At 43.7% G+C, this 19,150-nt stretch overlaps 1 protein-coding gene across 2 annotated transcripts in view; it reads right to left on the bottom strand.

The window, feature by feature from the left end:
• Positions 1–19,150, bottom strand: part of CAMK1 (calcium/calmodulin dependent protein kinase I) — a 182,669-nt gene that overhangs the window by 107,114 nt on the left and 56,405 nt on the right. For both annotated transcript variants that reach the window (XR_003942642.1, XM_030208175.1), the window contains exon 3: positions 630–761. Coding sequence is in view for 1 of the 2 variants with exons in the window: in XM_030208175.1 (XP_030064035.1) it covers positions 630–761 (132 nt within the window). In the remaining variant the exon portion in view is untranslated. The remainder of the gene's footprint in view (positions 1–629; positions 762–19,150) is intronic.

Here is a 19,150-nt window from a genome sequence, read left to right as displayed (position 1 = left end):
TAACCGGTCCTTATTTCGGCTTCTTGACATTTCATGCACAATTACTTGGGGACTGTTTGTTCCCCTATTTTAATAAACCTCCCCTCTGTTTGTAGCCTGTAAACCATGCACCAGAGCTCCTTCCAGACGCTACATCCAGCCACTAGGAGCTGTCCTTAATGATCACCAGGTCACCCTCCCAGGACCTTTTAACACTGTCGTTGCAGAATCCCCAGCCATGAACACCACAAGATGCAGAGGACCTGATTCTGGCACTGAACTAGTGACCCTTGGTATTTAGGCATTTTTGCACATTATACTGTCCCCAAAATGTGCATCATTAGAAAACTCAGAGCCCCCACACCACCGGCAGCCATTAAAATCCAAGCCCAGGGATTTCAATTTGTAAAAAAAGTGTGGCTGTTTCTTTGCATGAATATGAGTTTATTCATCAGTTCACAGTTGTGTTATGTGTGAAATGGGACATCCTCCCTCTAAGTAAATATTCACAACTGTCTGTATATACATATCCTGATCCCATTACGTCACATGCCCTACTTGCCAAACAGAAAATAAAATGCAACTTCCACTGGGAAAAGAAGAAAGGAGTATGAAATAGCACAGAGAAACAGAAGCACCCAGAAACTTACTTCCTCAGAACCGCAATCTCATTCTCAATGCTGGTCTCCTTTCCCTCCAGTGCCTTCTTTGGAATGCATTTGATGGCCACAAGCTTTTGCGTCTTCTTTTCCTCGGCAAGGACCACTTCGGAAAAAGCTCCTCTATGAAAGGAAAAAGAGTAAGGTCACTCACCAACCACTACTTACATTGAAAGGCCCACATGTTTTAAGAATCCACAGCTCAATAAATAAGGCAAATTAGCTCAGCCCCTCCCCTGCACCTCTGGAGGTGGGTTAACTGTGAACAGCGCTGATCTGTATTCTAGAAACCAGGTAGGCCAAGTCCTGGTCTTCTAGAGATGCAGGTAAGGAGGAAGGCAGTAAGGTGAAGCAGGTGTGCTGGAGAGTTAAGGGGAACAGCGAAAGGGATGGAGGAGTGTTACACAGTTCACAGAAGGGAAGGTGACCAGGCAAGTTGGCAAAATTGGAGGTAGGAGGCAGGGGAGGATGAGAAAGGGAAGAGGCTATGGAATAGCAGTGGAGAGAAGGGGGGCGTCCAGGAGGGAAAGGACAAGAAACCAAGTAGGGGGGAAGAGACTAAAGTGTAAAGGGGTCTAGTCTCAGTATACATAAGTACACAAGTGTTGCCATATTGGGACAGACCGAAGGTCCATCAAGCCCAGTATCCTGTTTCCAACAGTGGCCAATCCAGGTCATAAGTACCTGGCAAGATCCCAAAACAGTACAATACTTTTTATGCTGCTTATCCCAGAAATGAGCAGTGGATTTTCCCCAAGTCCATCTTAATAATGGCTTATGGACTTTTCTTTTAGGAAACCATCCAAACCTTTTTATAACCTTGCTAAGCTAACTGCTTTTACAACATTCTCTGCCAATAGATTCCAGACTTAATTACAAGTTGAGTAGAGTGAAGAAATATTTTCTCCAATTCGTTTTAAATTTATTACTTTGTAGCTCCATCGCATGCCCCCTAGTCCTAGTATTTTTGGTAAGAGTAAACAAGCGACTCATGTCTACCCATTCCACTCCATTCATTAATTTTATACTAGTAAAAAAGGCCCGTTTCTGACACAAATGAAACGGGCACTAGCAAGGTTTTCCTCCGAGTGTGTATGTTTGAGAGAGTGTACGTGAGAGTGACTTTGTGTGAGAGAGAGAGTGAATGTGCGAGTGTGTGCAAGTGCGTATGTGAGACAGTCAGAGAGAGAGAGAGAGAGAGAGAGAGAGAGAGTGTGTGTTTCACACAGATACAGTGTGTGCGAGAGAGAGAGTGTGTGTGTGAGACACAGACTCTCTGTGAGACTGAGTGTATGAGACCAAGAGAGTGTGTGAGTGACTGTGTGACACATAGAGAGTGAATGTGATACAGTGTGAGACATTGACTGTGAGAGAAAGACATTGACTGTGAGAGAGAGAGTGAGAGAGTGAGAGAGAAAGATATTGAGAGAGAGAGAGAGAGAGAGAGAGAGAGTGTGACAGAGATACCTCCCCCCCCTCTCTCTGGTGTCAGCCCACCCCCCCCTCTCTCTCTCTGGTGTCTGAGCGTTACTGTGCAGGACGCTGAGCTCTGGCTGTGCTTCAAGGAACTGACCAATCATATTTAATAGAATGCACCTCCAACATTCTGAAGCCGAGAAACCTTGTGTGGTTGGTCACTTCTGCTTGTGAAGAACCCGGAAGTACGTGATGTCAATTCAGGAGATGGATACAGAGAGCAGGAATGCCTCAGCCATGCAGTCAGCTTCAGAATGTTGGCAGTGCGCTTTATTATATAGGATAGTAAGCAATCTGTTATGAGTTTTCAAGTTATTTATTTAAAAAATTACAGCAATTTAAATATGGAGACTTATATTCCTCTCTATACCTTAATCAAGATCTAGTCAAGTCACAATAATTAAATAAATAAAATACAATAAGATTACAAACTCTCATTTTAAAACAGAGAAAAACAGCCAAAATCAAACTACAAAGCAATCTCAATAAACATCACTCTCAGCTACCCAACAACAAATAGGAGAAAATATTTTTTCCACTCAATGAATAGTTAAGCTCTGGAACTCTTTGCCGGAAGAGGTGGTAATAGCGGTTAGCGTATCTGGGTTTAAAAAAAACTAGTTTGGACAAATTTCTGGAGGAAAAGTCCATAGTCTGCTACTGAGGCAGACATGGGAAGCAACTGCTTGCCCTGGGATTTGTAGTATGGAGCGTTGCCACAATTTGGGTTTCTGCCAGGTACTTGTGACCTGGCTTGGCCACTGTTTGGAAAACAGGATACTGGGCTAGATGGACCACTGGTCTGACCCAGTATGGCTACTCTTATGTTCTAACATCACAATTCACACCACTCCTTCCTGGGGACATTAGTCTCTCATCAATAACTCCTCAAAGCACTTTCATTTCTTTCTAAATAGAAGACAATTTGGCTCAGATTTGAGATCCAATGGAGGTTGATTCAAAATATTTCCATGCTCATTCTCTGCCCATGACACGCCCCCCCCCTCTAAAAAAAAAATTAGATCATGGGTCATAAAAACAAAACAACAAACACAGAACAAGAAGAATCCTCCCCACAGGCAAACCAGCGAGGCGGGGCTGACATGCAGGATAATGCAGAGCAAAAACATCCAATGGACTCAGAAAGTTCACATCAGAAGCTTTATTCACAATAAAATGAACTTGACACGAAATTGTGTTTTGACCACAAAGGCCTGCTTCAGGAATCCCTGTATGTTGTGATTATGTAGCTAAACAGCACTCTCTTCAGTATCAAAGCTAAAAAGCCTATAAAACGTGAAACAAACGCAGGAGCACTGTGGCCGAAACACGATTTTGTGTCGAGTCCATTATATTGTGAATAAAGCTGGATGCTTATTTATTTATTTGTTTGTTGCATTTGTATCCCACATTTTCCCACCAATTTGCAGGCTCAATGTGGCTTACATTATGCCGTAATGGCGATCGCCATTTCCGGATAGAGAATTACAAGTGGTGTTGCATTAAGGCGCATAAATGGTAAAGTAGAACACAAAGTGGTATTGCACTGAAGTTCCTGAATGATAGAGTGAATTATAAAATAAGTTAATCAACTATAGAAAATATATATGTTTTTGCTCTGCATCGTAAAAAGAAAAGGTAAAATGCTTAGTGTTGTCAATATGGGCTACGCACTTGCTTAGTAAACATGCCCAACTGACAATAATGGAGGGGCAATTTCGATATGACGTCTAAGTTCGACTTTGGACGTTTTGCAAAAAAATGTTCAGAATCTGAATAGGAAAGAAGGTCATTTTCAAAAAAGAAAAACGTCTCTCTTTTGTTTTCAAAAATAGGTTTTGTGATTTGAACGTTTTGTTTTTTTGGTCCATTTTCAAACAAAAAATGTTCACGTGCAAAACGCACAAAATCAAGCCACTAGGATGTAGGAGAAGCCAGCATTTTTAGTACACTTGTCCCCCTGACATCCCAGGAAAGCAATAGGGCACCCTAGGGGGCCCTGAAAGCGGACTTCATAAAATGCATCCAGGTACACATCTCACCATTTCTCCATCTTGACTGCTAAGCTACTACTACTACTTATCATTTCTATAGTGCTACAAGGCATACGCAGCGCTGTACACCATGCACAAAAAAAGACAAACTGACCCAAAACCCACTACCCTCAACTTTACAGCACTACCATAAACCTTACAGGTGAAGGGGGCACCTATATATTGGTACAGTGGGTTTCTGGTGAGTTTTGGAAGGCTCACAGTTTCCTCCACAAGTGTAACAGATAGGGGGAGGTATGGGCCTGTGTCCACCTGTCTGCAGTGCACTGCACCCACCACTGAACTACTCCAGAGACCTGCATGCTGTTCTAATAGACCTGAGTATAACATCTGAGGTTGGCAAGCAATGTTTTTAATCACATTTTTTGGGGGTGGGCGGGAGTTAGTGACCACTGGGGGAGAAAGGGGAAGTCACCCCGATTCCCTCCAGTGGTCATCTGGTCATTTAGGCACCTTTTTTTGTGCCTTATTCGTTATAAAAACAGGTCTAGCTCAAAACGTCTTAGTGTTAGTCTTGGACGGTTTTGTTCCGTTCCATTATGGCTGAAAAATGTCCAAGTGTTAGGAACACCCCCGACATGCCCCCTTGTGATCTGAATGCAATTCTGACGGACCCGATAGAAAAATGTGTAAAAATTTGTTTTGAAAATACCAATTTGGACTTTTTTTTGTGAGAAAAACGTCCAAATGCAGACTTATGCCACTTTTGAAAATGAGCCCAATAATGCTGAGTTAACTTATTTAACTCATAAATGGAGAGAGAGTGAGAAAGAGAGTGTGTGTGTGTGTGTTCCCTCCGGAGAAACAGCATCTTCATTCAGTCCCTGCAGCCCCATGGGAGAATGCAGAGGTGCAGCGCACTCAGTACATAAACAGCTCAGCCCCTGCAAAGTGTGGGAGAGAAAGGCTGAGCTGTCCACACAATTCAGGTAAGTTTGTCATCACTAAAGCACGCTTTGGGAATCTGAATGCACAGCACCTGATATCTTTGTATTTTGCTCAGTACAAGAGGAAATTAATTTCTGTTATTATTTCTCCACTGTTGTACTGCAGGCAGAGTCCAGCTTCTTGTGGTTCCAAGTTCAGTTTTTGTCTGCATGTTTCTATTTCTAACATATGGCAATTTATTCTTTATTTTCTGAGGATCTATCTTTATTTTGCATATTTAAAACATTTATACCCCACACTATCTACGATTCTAGGTGGCTTACAAAAAACAAAAACACAAAAACATGCATATGTGATCAAGGTGATTTCTTTTGGGAGTTTGGAGTGTTTGTGGAGGAGATTTCTGGCAGCTGGGTTTATTCTCTTTTCCCAAGGAATGGTGTGTTAGGGACAGTGTAATATTTGCAATGCTGCTTTTTCATAGACTCTGTGGTCTATGGCAGGGAGGTGCGAGTCTGCGACTACTATGGGATGGATTCCTCAGTGGTAATCCTACTCCTCGTGAGTGCCGCCATCTTTGTTTGACTAGGAAAAAGCACTGGGGTCTACCACTGTCCACATCTGCAAAGCTTAGAAGAGTTAAGGCACTGGGATCAAAGCTACATTTCTTTCTCAGAAGCAGATGAGAACTGGGCAGAACATAGCAGTTAACAGCTTCATGTGGAGAATCTTCAGCAGCTGAATTCCCACTGACCCAAAAGAGCAGAGCCTCCTCTCCCCCTCAGGATACAGTTCAGGATGCACCTGAGAAAAATATGGCACCAGGCTGCCAAGAATAGCATCTGTGGAAGCCGGGAAACCAGAGCCGTCACCAAGATACATCATGGTCTCCTAGGAAGAAACCAGATTAGCAAGCTGCAGAATCTGCATCGCTTCATGGGTGGAGAAGAGACGCAACGCTACTTAGGCTCGCATCGGGTTGATATATCCTGCTGTTAGCCCTATGCCTATGAAACATCCTCTCTCACACCTGTCCCGTTCAGTATGCAGACATCCTATCTAACAAAAGTGCTAGTTTAAAACCAGCAATACTTTCATGTTATTATTTATTAGGATTTATTTACCGCCTTTTTGAAGGAATTCACTCAAGGCAGTGTACAGTAAGAATAAATCAAACATGAGCAATAGACAATTACAGCACTAAAAATATTCAAATAACAATACAAAAGAATGGCACAGTAAACTACTTACAACATCAACACAATAGGTAATAGAACATTTGAATAGACTGCATAGGGTATAAGCAAAGATGGAACATACAGATAGGTAAGAGAGTAAGAACAGTTAGAAAGCAAGGTGACTAATTTAACGAAAGGTACACATGAGGTCAGAGAGATGGTTAAATATTATCTCAGCTAGGGTAGAAGTGGATAAACATGTCCTGCTGCAGTATGTGCAGCCTGTGTCACTCCTTGTGTGTGTGTGTGTGAGACTAGCAAGTTAGTTACTTCTTACACTAAAGGCTTGGTTGAAGAGCCAAGCTTTCACCTGCTTCCTGAAGTAGAGATAGTTTCACCTGCTTCCTGAAGTAGAGATAGTCTTGTGTTAAGCGCAGCCTTTCAGGCAGTGCATTCCAGAGTGTGGGGCTACTCCAGAGAAGGCTCGCTTGCGGGTATCACATTGTGCAATGTCTTTTGGAGAGGGTGTGGTTAGTGATAGTCCTTGAGAGGACCTTAAGTGTCCTTGGCGGACGAGTAGCTTAATAGTTACAGCACCAGGTTCAAATCCCATTGCTGCTTCTTGGGATCTTGGGTCTCAGGTACAAGGTTAAATTGTGAGCCCACCAGGGACAGGGAACTACCTAGTATATCTGAATGTAACTCACTTTGAGTTACTACTGAATAACATGTGAGTTAAGCCAAATAAATAAATAGTATACCCATCCCTAGCTTCACAGCCAACACTGCAAGCAAACATCTTGCCCATCCGGAAATACACTTGCGTAGGGTTAGCAGATGCCTCAGAGATAGCTAGTGCTGGCCTTGTCTCCCTTCCCTCATGCATGGAATTATAGTTTCTATTCCCTCTATGAAAATGAGAAATGCAACCCCTATCATTGAAACATAATGTGCACTGTGGTGAGGACAGTGGAAATCTAACACCTCCCTCTCCCCCTTCCAAATTCCATGAAAAATAGCTGATATAGAGATCACAGGTTAGAAGGTCATGTTTTCCATCTGTCAACCACCTGTGCCATACACAAACATCTCCCGTATATTCAAAGGTCTATTACAGGCTCAGACCTTACCCACCAACATGGGAATGGAGCAGCAACTCTAAGCTGAGAACATGAGAAGACAGGTTCAAATCCCACCGCAGCTCCTGGTGATCTTGGGTAAGTCACTTAACTCTCCATTACCTCAGGTACAAACTCAACTACTGTACTTTGCATGGTGTATGTAATAAAATGAAAATAAACAAATGTTGTGAAATATACTCCCATTGACTCCCCCCCTTTGACCCCAGTGCAAACACATCACCCCAAATAACAGGAAATATATGCTAATATAGTTCTAACCAAGGCCACTGCCACGGGTTAGCAAGACAGACACCTGCCTGTGGCCTTGAGGAGAGGTGATGTTGGAAGAAAGTGGGCTGAACTGTGCTCTATTGGAGCCATTCGGTACACTCTTCCCCCACTCATATGCGTTCCAAGATACCCAACAGTGGACCAACAACCGCACAGCCAGCTGGATGAGAGGATGTAGGATGCTGAGGGCACTAAACTCTCTAGTGATGGTTTCAGTTTTAAGGTGTTATTTTATGCTCAAACTGCCTCCCTTGGAGCCAGAACTAGGGCAATGTTACGAAGGCCTTTTCCCCCAGATATTTTAAAAATTGGCTTCAGGGAGGGCCATACGGAGCAGCGACTAGTGGCCATACCCCTGATGCTGAAACATCCCATTCTAGTGCTAGCTTCCTTTGTAAAATTTCCCTGAATATTAGTAGAAGCCATATTTGAAAATGTGCTGCAAATGACCTCCACCATTCTGGGTCCATTTGACCTGTAACAAGTGCATCACCAGAAAGCAAACCTCGTCCAAAGCAGCAGCAGTCGGGCACTGTTCTGTGGAATGCCACAGGTTACTATCTTTCAAGCAGGATGACTCCCAAGGGAAGCGAGTTCCTTCTAAATCTGTCCTGCATGTGCAGGGGTATAAACAAGCATGAAAGCCTTTCCTCTCCCGGAATTCTTTCAACTTGAGAAGCCCTGGACAATCCTTTACAGGAAGTTTTTGATAAACAGGAAAAACACAGCAGCATAAAGAGGAAATCTGGAGGTAGTCAGGGTTAGATATAAAGATGGAAAGCCATATATGCCACAAAGCCCAGTAGTTAAGTGGCAGAAGAGGGTGAACCAGTTTCTTGCTCTGTCTCCTTTCCGAGTTCTTGCCCAGCCAAGTCTCTCTGGATCACTGCTGAGTGTCTCTGCCCTGAGAGAAGCAGTTCCTGAAGATGCTCTGTGAGGAGCAACAGGCCTAGCACTGACGATGCAACCAGGGACATGGATGCAGATGTTCTTGGATGCAAGAGCAAAGTTTATAATTGTGTCTTTAAAGACAAGTCCTCCACCTCATTTTACTCCCAATGTCTAGAGGCTACGGGGGAATCAATGCAGACTGGTTAGGACCTACCTCCCCCCCTCCATCCTTGCAACAGTCTTCTCTCCTTCATGTCCCTAACATCCATCTCTTCCCACCATTCTTTACTGTCCATCCCATATACAAACATCTCCTGTGCAACTGAACACTTATGATAGGGCTTCTGTACTCGCCCCCTCACCCACAAATGTTGTCCATGCTGTGAAAAATACCCCTTCCATCCTGGTTTAAGTACATATCCTCATGCTACAGGAAACAAATAGCCTTTCAGCTCCTAAGCAGAGTTGTTGCTCCATGCGATTAAGATTGGTGCCAGGTCAGGGGAGGCTGGGGGCCCCGAGTTCAACCTCGATCTCTCTGTCCCATGGTGTACAGCTTGGAGAGACAAAGATGGGGACCTGATGTTTCCAAAATACTCATGTCACACTGTTGTGATGTTCTCTTTGGATCCCCTCATGAATCACTCTCTCTTTCACAGTCTCCCTTCCACTGTTGTCTCTCTCGATTTCTATATCACTAACACGTTTTCTCTCCGTCTCTCCACCTTCCTCCTCTGCACTTTCTTTCTCTGCCTCATTCCCAGATCCAGTAGACACAATCAGCCCCAGGAGCCTGACAAAGCCATCTGTCACTATGGCAACAAGGCATAATTTTCAACTATTTTTAGGAGAAAATCAGAGCGATCAGAGTGCACATTTGCCCAGCCCCAGTGGAGGTGCCATGGAAGCTCTTGATCACATACATAAGTATTGCCATACTGGGACAGACCGAAGGTCCAAAGCCCAGCATCCTGTTTCCAACAGTGGCCAATCCAGGTCACACATACCTGGTAAGATCCCAAAACATACAAATATATTTTATGCTGCTTATTCTAGAAATAAGCAGTGGATTTTCCCCAAGTCCATTTTAATAATGGTCTATGGACTTTTCCTTTAGGAAGCCATCTAAACCTTTTTTAAACCCTGCTAAGCTAACTGCTTTTACTACATTCTCTGGCAACAAATTCCAGAGTTTAATTACACATTGAGTGAAGAAATATTTTCTCAGATTCATTTTAAACTTACTACTCCCCTAGCCCTAGTATTTTTGGAAAGAGTAAATACGCGATTCAAGTCTACCTGTTCCAGTCCACTCATTATTTTATAGACCTCTATCAAGTCTCCCCTCAGCCGCCTTTTCTCCAAGCTGAAGAGCCCTAGCCACTTTAGTCTTTCCTTAAAGGGAAGTCGTCCCATCCCCTTTATCATTTTCGTTGCCCTTCCCTGCACCTTTTCTAATTCCAATATATCTTTTTTGAAATGTGGCAACCAGAATTGAACACAATATCCGAGGTGCAGATGCACCATGGAGCGATACAAAGGCATTATAACATCCTCATTTTTGTTTTCCATTCCTTTCCTAATAATACCTAACATTCTATTTGCTTTCTTAGCCGCAGCAGCACACTGAGCAGAAGGTTTCAACGTATCATCAACGACGACATCTAGATCCCTTTCTTGGTCCGTGACTCCTAGCGTGGAACCTTGCATGACGTAGCTATAATTCGGGTTCCTCTTTCCCACATGCATCACTTTGCACTTGCTCACATTAAACGTCATCTGCCATTAAGATGCCCAGTCTCCCAGTCTCGTAAGGTCCTCTTCTAATTTTTCACAATCCTCTTGCGATTTAACAACTTTGAATAACTTTTGTGTTGTTAGCAAATCTAATTACCTCACTAGTTACTCTCATCTCTAGATCATTTTAAATATGTTAAAAAGCAGCAGTCCCAGCACAGACCCCTGGAGAACCCCACTATCTACCCTTCTCCATTGAGAATACTGACCATTTTAACCCTACTCTCTGTTTTCTATCTTTTAACCAGTTTTTAATCCACGATAGGACACTACCTCCTATCCCATGACTCTCCAATTTCCTCTAGAGTCTTTCATGAGGTACTCTGTCAAACGCTTTTTGAAAATCCAGATACACAATATCGACCGGCTCACCTTTATCCACATGTTTGTTCACCCCTTCCAAGAAATGTAATAGATTGGTAAGGCAAGATTTCCCTTCACTAAATCCATGTTGGCTTTGTCTCATTAACCCATGCTATTGAATGTGCTCTAATTTTGTTCTTGATAATAGTCTCTATCATTCTGCCCAGCACAAACGTCAGGCTCACCAGTCTATAATTTCCCAGATCTCCTCTGGAACCTTTTTTTTTAAATATTGGCGTTGCATTGGCCACCCTCCAATCTTCCGGTACCATGCTTGATTTTAAAGATAAATTACATATTACTAACAATAGTTCCGCAAGTTCATTTTTCAATTCTATCAGTACTCTGGGATGAATACCATCCGGTCCAGATTTGCTGCTCTTTAATTTGTCAAATTGTGCCATTACATCCTCCAGGTTTATAGAAATTTCATTCAGTTTCTCTGACTTGTCAGCTCTGAATACTATTTCTGGCACTGGTATCTCTCCTAAATCTTCCTTGGTGAAGATGTATCACAAAGACAGGACAGCAGTAAACTCTGGACTAACAATGTGAAAGTGATGGAAGGTTAGAAGAAAGAGAAAACAGAGGCAATGCATCAGAAGAGATGACAAAGTGAATGAGAATAAGAATGAGGGATAAAGAAAGAATAAAAACTGGATCAAAGATAGGGTAAGGGGATGGACATACAAAAAGAGCGAGTATGAACCAGTAAACAAAGGAGTCGCTTGGTAGAAGAACCTCTTCTTCTTAACCTACAAGATGTCCAACAATGTTCAAGAGAGTCTAACTTGGGCATAATGATAAAGAGAATGCAGGAAAGCGACAGAGGGGAGTTCATATAGTAAGCAGACTAATCTCAAGCTGTAGTAAGACAGACAATTTAGAAATTATATCGGGAAGTGATACAAGAGACATAGAAGTTCGAGGAGCATGAAAATAGGGAATGGAAAATTGGGCAAAAAGAATGAGTTGTAATGAAAGATAAAAGGATGAAATGGAGAAGGAGGTAGCCATGTCTCACAAGCTTCTCCTCTTTCCATCCCACTAAGTAAAGCCGGGTCAATGTCACTGTGCTAATACCAAGTTGGATTGGGGATACAGGCCTTCTTTGCAAGCTTCCATTTTTAAAAGGAATTGTCGTCTTCATCATGAATGAGTCCAGGATGCTGACATTTATCTATATTTAGTCTCTGAGCTTGGAGAAGACGTGGTAGAAATGGCATAAATTAAGGGGAAAGCCTGAAAGAGTTAAGGACATAGCAATAGAACAGAGGGAAGAATCCATTGATCGTTCTGCTCGGTATAGAGGAATTTTATGTCCTATACTCAATGTAGCAGCTGCGGAGACAGGATTGCCTAGCAACCAGCTCATTTCCATCAGTCCAAAGCCTGATTGGCTAGAAGTCGACCTGCAGAGGAGGAGCAGCAGCAGAGAAACAAAGGCCATTCAAACAAAAATAAAAAGAGCGAGAACACAGAGAATTACCGTAATGACACAACTCACCGAGCAATGGAAGGAAGAGGTTTGGATTTAAAGGCCGAGAGCTTTACTGATCATATAATCCTGGCTGGGGCCTAAGGAGCTTGGCCTTTTCAGCAACTTCTTCACATGATGAAATATGGACTCAAGAGAAGCACAGCTTGCAAATTCCTGTCAGCAGGTGTAAGGCACTACAGCTACAAGATTTTGAGCGACACACATGTCAGAAATCTACACAAGATGGAAAGGAAAGGCAAGGCATAGGGCTGCTCCAGAACATGAACAGGGTGCGCCGCCATCTTAACTACATGCTCCGCTGCACCCAAGAACTTCTCCAAAGGCTTGCGCTCTGATGTATATTTGAATTTCTACAGCCGTTTTCGGGTCGCCACGCATTCACCACAGGAGCAACGGTTAATCAGGAGGGAAGATATGCTCTATTCTCCGCTGTGACAGAGCTTCTCGTTCAAGCTCCGTTCACCTCGCCGACGTCACTTCTTCAACAATCTAAATTTTTGTGCAAGGGGAAATAGAAGGTTAAAGACCTGCCCAGGGTCACAGTGCCAAGGCAACTGGAAGACATATCCTGTGGCAGGCTGGAAATTTTCAGTTAGAGCCACTGAATATCCCCCTCCTCAGAACTTATCCCGTATGCAGCACCTACTGACTGGATAAATGCATTTAATATTGGCCTCTTAGTGTCCACTAATCAACTTAGCATGCCTTAATTCGCTGGCTAGTGTGTGTTACATTAAAAATTGTCTATTTAAAATGAATGCATGAAAGCTAGCCAAAAACCACTGAAATGTTAGAGAAACAAAATTGAAAATTAAACATTCTTCTATGTACAACCCTAGACTACAGTCCAGGGAAAAGATCAGTGGCAACCAAAAGGAACGATGGAAAGTGTTGTGTGTAGATCCACAGCGGATTTTCCCACTCCCGTTCCAGTGACATTTTCCTAGCTGTCAGTTCTAAAAAAGTTAGGTTATCAGTTAAAAAAAAAGAAGCCACCTCTCTGCTTGTCAGTGAAAATCTCTTTAGACTTGAAACCCTGCTGCAAGTACCGGAACCACTCAAACAGCACCACCCTTCCACCCTTCACAGCTGGGGGCACCACCCTGGAAACATTCTGCTCATCAGCTGCACCGGGACCCAGTCGCCAGCTGCCTAATGGGTAACTGAACCTCCTCTTCTGCTCCCTCCCACAGTGTAAACAGGAGTTCTTGGTTCTGATGCTCCTGCCCACTTTTAAATTAGCCCTAGACAATCTCTCTTAACCAGGATACCGGAATTGCCAATAAACTCCTTATCACATCCACTCTTTTATGACCCCAATGTTGGGAGGCAAATCCAGTGTCATGCAGAGGGGTTAATAACAACAGCAAAGGTAGCGCAGCTGGAAGCAAATTAACTGACTTATGGGAAGGTGTAACAAAGGAACTCTCTCTAGGATTCTGAACATTTATGTAGAGGGGAAAAAAAAAAACAATCCCACAATTCTGTATGTTCACCTTTCTGAAGCATGTACTTACATGAAGCATTAGCCGACCAAAAGGCACACATGCAAAGCCCTACAGCACACATTAACACATGCCATGTACACGTTTTCCCTTAGCATGTGCACATATTTAAAGCAGAGGTTTTCAGACACATGCGTGAAGTTGAAAGCATTTATATACATGGACATGCTACATGCCTAATCACATTCTATGGTTATTTGGGGACCCTGTCTAACAGAGAAGCTCGTTTATCCTGAGCAAGAGGCCAATTCAAGTTAAAAGCATATCCCACCGATCCAACATAAACCCCCACACCCAGCAACACAACATAATCGATGATCATACTGGGCAATTTACTATCCTCCTTCCTCTCGACCCCTAACCTCCGATTCACTTCTAACTCTTTTGACCACAACATAATCTTGTATTTATTATCAACCAAAATGGCAAACGCTGTTACGGTACTTTGTAAGCCACATTGAGCCTGCAAACAGGTGGGAAAATGTGGGGTATAAATGTAATAATAAATAAATGATTTTGTGCTTCATTGAATCGAAATCAGCCACATGAAAGGTACCAGTCAAATCCAGCACAGACGGCTGTCTTGAACTAAAAGCTGTGAATATTTATAAGAAAGAGAACAATGTGTTTCAGTCGGTATATTCTAGAAACCCTTCTCATTCTACAGTATCTGTGAAGAACAGGAGCAGATACTGGATGTCTGATAACAGAACTCGTGCTCTCTAATCAAGCAGTAGCTAGCTGGGGTGGTGCCAGGTATGCCCTGCAGTACCACCTGCTTTCCTCCTGAACTTTGCTTCTTGTTTTCCAACATACAGCTCCCAGAAATTCCCCAGAAGACCACTGCTGAATGCAGACTTCTAGGGGTCCATCCACACAACCATCTTTCTCATGCCCTACTTAGGCTGTCTGTTTTCTCATGTTAATGGGAGGATTGGCAGCTGTGCACCAGACAACAGGAACAGAAAGAGCGCTCATATTCCAGAGACTTTCTAAGCAAGAAACTGTACCCCAAGATGACTATCCACATACTGGACCCCCACCCCCACCCCACCTCATGTAACCCTGTCACCTCCACTCTGTGTGGAGTTTAATGGGTTAAACAGAGAAAGTCACCAGTTAACTATACCATAGAAGTTACCAGCAATAGGAAAACAATCTTAGCTTATTTTATTTAGATTTTGCTCACACCTTTTTCAGTAGTAGCTCAAGGTGAGTTACATTCAGGTACACTGGATATTTCTCTGTCCTTGGAGGGCTCACAAACTAAGTTTGTACCTGAGGCAACAGAGGTTTAAGTGACTTGCCCAAGATCACAAGGAGCAGCAGTGGGATCTGAACCGGCCACCCCTGCCTGGACTGCAAGACTGGCACTCCAGATCTGACTTTAGCCAATGTGAGCATGAGGGTCCTTTTAAGAAAAATCAAAAGGAGTAAGTAACACAGTGGAGGGCTACAGAAAAGACTAATTAGCACCCCCTGTCTGCCCAGTTATTCCACGCACACAGCTAAGGATGTGCCCCAGTTGTCAGTGGTGAAAGTTTGTGCAGGTTTTCCAGACCCATGGATGAATTTGAGGTAGCTCATGCCGAGATTGGTAAGGATTATATCCTGGAGCAATCTGTGTAGATTAACAGTGCTCTCTACTACTGTTCTCTCTAAAGTGAGCAGCAGTCCTCCAACTGCATTGCTGTCAGTGGGGGATAGTGCTTCCCTATTGTGTTTTCAATCGCTAAGGGCAGGCGGGTTCCCTGGAGTCCTGCAGAGTTTGCCTGTCTTTCACTATTGAAAATGTGAAAGTGAAACAGCGCCACCCACTGGCAGGACTGTAGGCAGAGGACTCCCACCCAACTTAGAGCAGATGTTCTCAACCCAGTCCTCAGGACACATCTAGCCAGTCAGGTTTTCAAGCTACCCAAAATGAATATGCATGAGGTAGATTTGCATTCCAGGGAGGCAGTGCATGCAAATTTATCTCATGCATATTCATTGTGAGTATCCTGAAAACTGACTGGCTAAGTGAGTCCTGAGGACTGAGCTGAGAACCCCCCTGGCTTAGAGGGAACAGTACTCTCTATAACCAGCCAGATGACAGTTTTGTAATCCCTGAACACATGACTGTTTTGATTTTTTTTATCTTTTGATTTTCATCTCTGTTTTGAAATCGATTTTACCCTTAATCTCTTGGAGCATGATTTATGCAAGTGGTGGTATAACATTAAGAATAAATCTGTCCGTGGTATGCTATTAGAGAAAAACATGTCACTTTTACAAAACTTGCATTTTTTGGTATTGAATGTTGAAAGGTAGATGTACATAGGATCACTGAGGAGTTTTGTAACATTTGGGATAAATCTGACAAAATAAAATAATTTTTCTGTAAGTCAGCCAGGTCTAGTGCTTTGTTTGGAGATGTCTCCTATCCTGAAGAATTCACTTTCATGGGAAATTTCTATCTAAATTATCAAGTATAGTCAGAGGGCAGCAAGCCCCACCTTCTGCAACTGTGGGAGAAAGCTGAGGGGTCAGTACAGCTGTCCGGCTGGACTCTGGCAAATTCATAATTCTCTCTCTCACTGTAAGCTGAATCTCTCCTTCAAAAGACAATCAAACATCCATCTTCATATGCTTGATTAAAGAAGTGTGGTTGCCATGTTAGTCCAGTTAAATACATATAAATAGAGATAGTAACCAAGGAATAGGCAAATGTTCCCGCGATGTGTGGAACTGCCAACCACAGGGTGCACTCCAGCCACCTTACAATTTGAACTATACAGGGCTGGCACCTCCTGTGAAGCTGTAAAATCCTAGCCAGTTCCCCAATGTAGCACGTTAATAGCCAGGTGTGGAGAGGCCCTCTCAGATGTGCTACTTCAGTAGGTCTCAAAGCAGATTTTTTGCCCTGGCAGAAAGGAGGGGCAGAGTTACAGCTGTCAGGTCTCTTTCTCCTTACCCACTGCGCATGGTTCTTCAGTTGGTAGGAATCGTCCTCTGCTTATTTTAGTCTAGGGTCAAAGACACATGGAACCCATTTGTGGGAGTTTTACAAAATGGGCTGGAGGAACGTCACCTAGTTCTTAATCCTGAGAAGACAGTAGCCAGCTGGATCATGGGTTCCTCTTCTATTCCTTCTATGATGCCCATGCGTAGACAGATCACCCCTGTCACTTCCCTCAGATACCTTGGGATAATTCTCGACTCGGCTTTAGCTTTTACACCTCAAATATCACAGGTCATGAAAACCTGTTTCTACTCTCTTCGTCATCTCAGATTTGTTCGCAGCTTGGTAGAGATTCAGCTTCACCTTTGTTCTCTGTTTTATACATACATCCAGTGCATTTTTTGTAGAAAAAAAGGTGCCGGTACTCATTATGAGCAGGGTCACCGCATACGGCTCCACCTCTATGATAGCCACACCCACATTAGCCACACCCCTTATATCAGCCATGGCGCATATAAACAGACATCATTGAAAATATACTAGTATAGGAGAAAAACAATAACTTGTGATTTTATTTTCATTATAAATCATTTCTGTAAGATGTTACAGCTCCAGTATACCCAGTGCAAAATAAGACAACAGATGTAAATTCTCAAATTGGACAAATTCCAAACACTAAAATGAAAATAAAATAATTTTTTCTACCTTTGTTGTCTGGTGACTGTTTTCTATTCATACTGGTCCAAGTGTCTGATTCTGCTGCTCTCTATCTGTTCTCTTAACTCCGTTTCCAGGGCTTCCTTTCCATTTATTTCTTTACTTTCCTCCTTTCTTCTTCCATGTCCAGCATTTCTCCTCTCTCCCCGTCAACCCCTCCATCCATCCATGTCCAGCAATTCTCCTCTATCTTCTGCTCTGCTCTCCTCTCCATCCATTTCCAGCATTTCTCCTTCCTCTCCTGCCATCCCATCCATGTGCATCTCCTTCCTATCTTCCCTCCCCTCCATCCATGTCCAGCATGTCTCCTCTCCCCTCCCCTCCCATATCCAGTGATTCTCCTCTCTCCCCTGCCCTCCTCTCCTATCCAAGTCCAGCAATTCTCTCTTCCCTGCCTTCCCCTTCCATCCATGTCCAGCAATTCTCCATTCTCCTCTCTCCCCTGCCCTACTATCCCATCCCCTCCATGTCCAGCGATTCTCTTTTGCCCCCTATCCTCTCCCTCCCTTCAATGTCCAGTGACTCGCCCCAGCCTCCACCTGCCCCTGAGATCATTCAAACCCCAGCCCCATTTGCCCAGCCCCCCTTGCCCACACACACACACACCCCCAGCCCCAATTGGCCACACAACCCCCCCCAGCCCCAACTGGCCACACACACACACCCCCCCCCAGCCCCAATTGGCCACACTACCCCCCTCCCAGCCCCACTTGCCCACACCCCCCCGAGCCCCACTTGCTCACACACCTCTGCTCGCTCCCTGCTGTTTGCACCGATCCCTGCCTCGTAAAACTTATTTTTTCGCAAACCGGCAGACTGAAGAAATAAAACAAACAGCTGAAAGGCTTGCCTCCTTCGATCACGTCGGCCGCTTCCTTTCCCTGCATTCTGAGCGCGTCCCGCCCTCCTCTGATGTCATTTCCTTTCCTCGAGGGCGGGATGCGCTGAGAATGCAGGGAAAGGAAGCGGCCGACGCGATCGAAGGAGGCAAGCCTGTCAGCTGTTTGTTTTATTTCTTCAGTCTGCCGGTACGCGAAAAAATAAGTTTTACGAGGCAGGGATCGGTGCAAACAGCAGGGAGCGAGCAGGGGAGCCCCAGAAAAAAAGGTGCCGGTACGCCGTACCGTCGCGTACCGGCACAAAAAAAGCACTGCATACATCAATTCTCATTATGATTATTACAATGCCTTCCTATTCAGGTACTACTAAAGCTAACTTCAAGAAGTATTCAAACACTCCAAAAACTGCTGCCCGTATAATCATGCAAAAGTTATGATCATGTTTCTCCGCCTCTACGATGTCGTCACTGGCTACCTATCGAGTTTCGAATAAAATACTGCTACTCCTTCCTATTTGGCCTCTCTGATCAACCCTTATATACCCCTCTTGTACCCTTCGTTCACTTACTGATAATAGGCTTGTTTTACCTCCCACGTCAAAGGCACAATGGGAATCCACCCGGTCATCTGCCTTCTTCTTTCTTGCAACCATCCTCTAGAACTCGCTCCCTCAATATGTGCGAGTTGATGACTCCTATACCTCCTTCTGAACCTCACTGAAATAAAATGGCCTTTGGACTTTGATGTTCTTTCTGGCTGGCGTTCCTACAGCGAAGGGAAGAAACTCAATTCTTGTTTCCTGCAAGTTGTACTTTGGCTTGAATTATGGTTTGTTAATCGTTTTTCTGAGCTTTCCTATTTATTTTATGGCGTTCGTTTTCCAATTTTAGTTTTGTTTTATTTTTATAGCAATGTAAACCGTTTCGACTTGGGTTCATGAGAAGCACGAT

This window comes from Microcaecilia unicolor, chromosome 6 (assembly GCF_901765095.1).
Source record: "Microcaecilia unicolor chromosome 6, aMicUni1.1, whole genome shotgun sequence".
Taxonomy (NCBI): Eukaryota; Metazoa; Chordata; class Amphibia; order Gymnophiona; family Siphonopidae; genus Microcaecilia; species Microcaecilia unicolor.
Note: the sequence above shows the minus strand (reverse complement) of the source record. Positions and strands in the feature narration are given on the sequence as shown.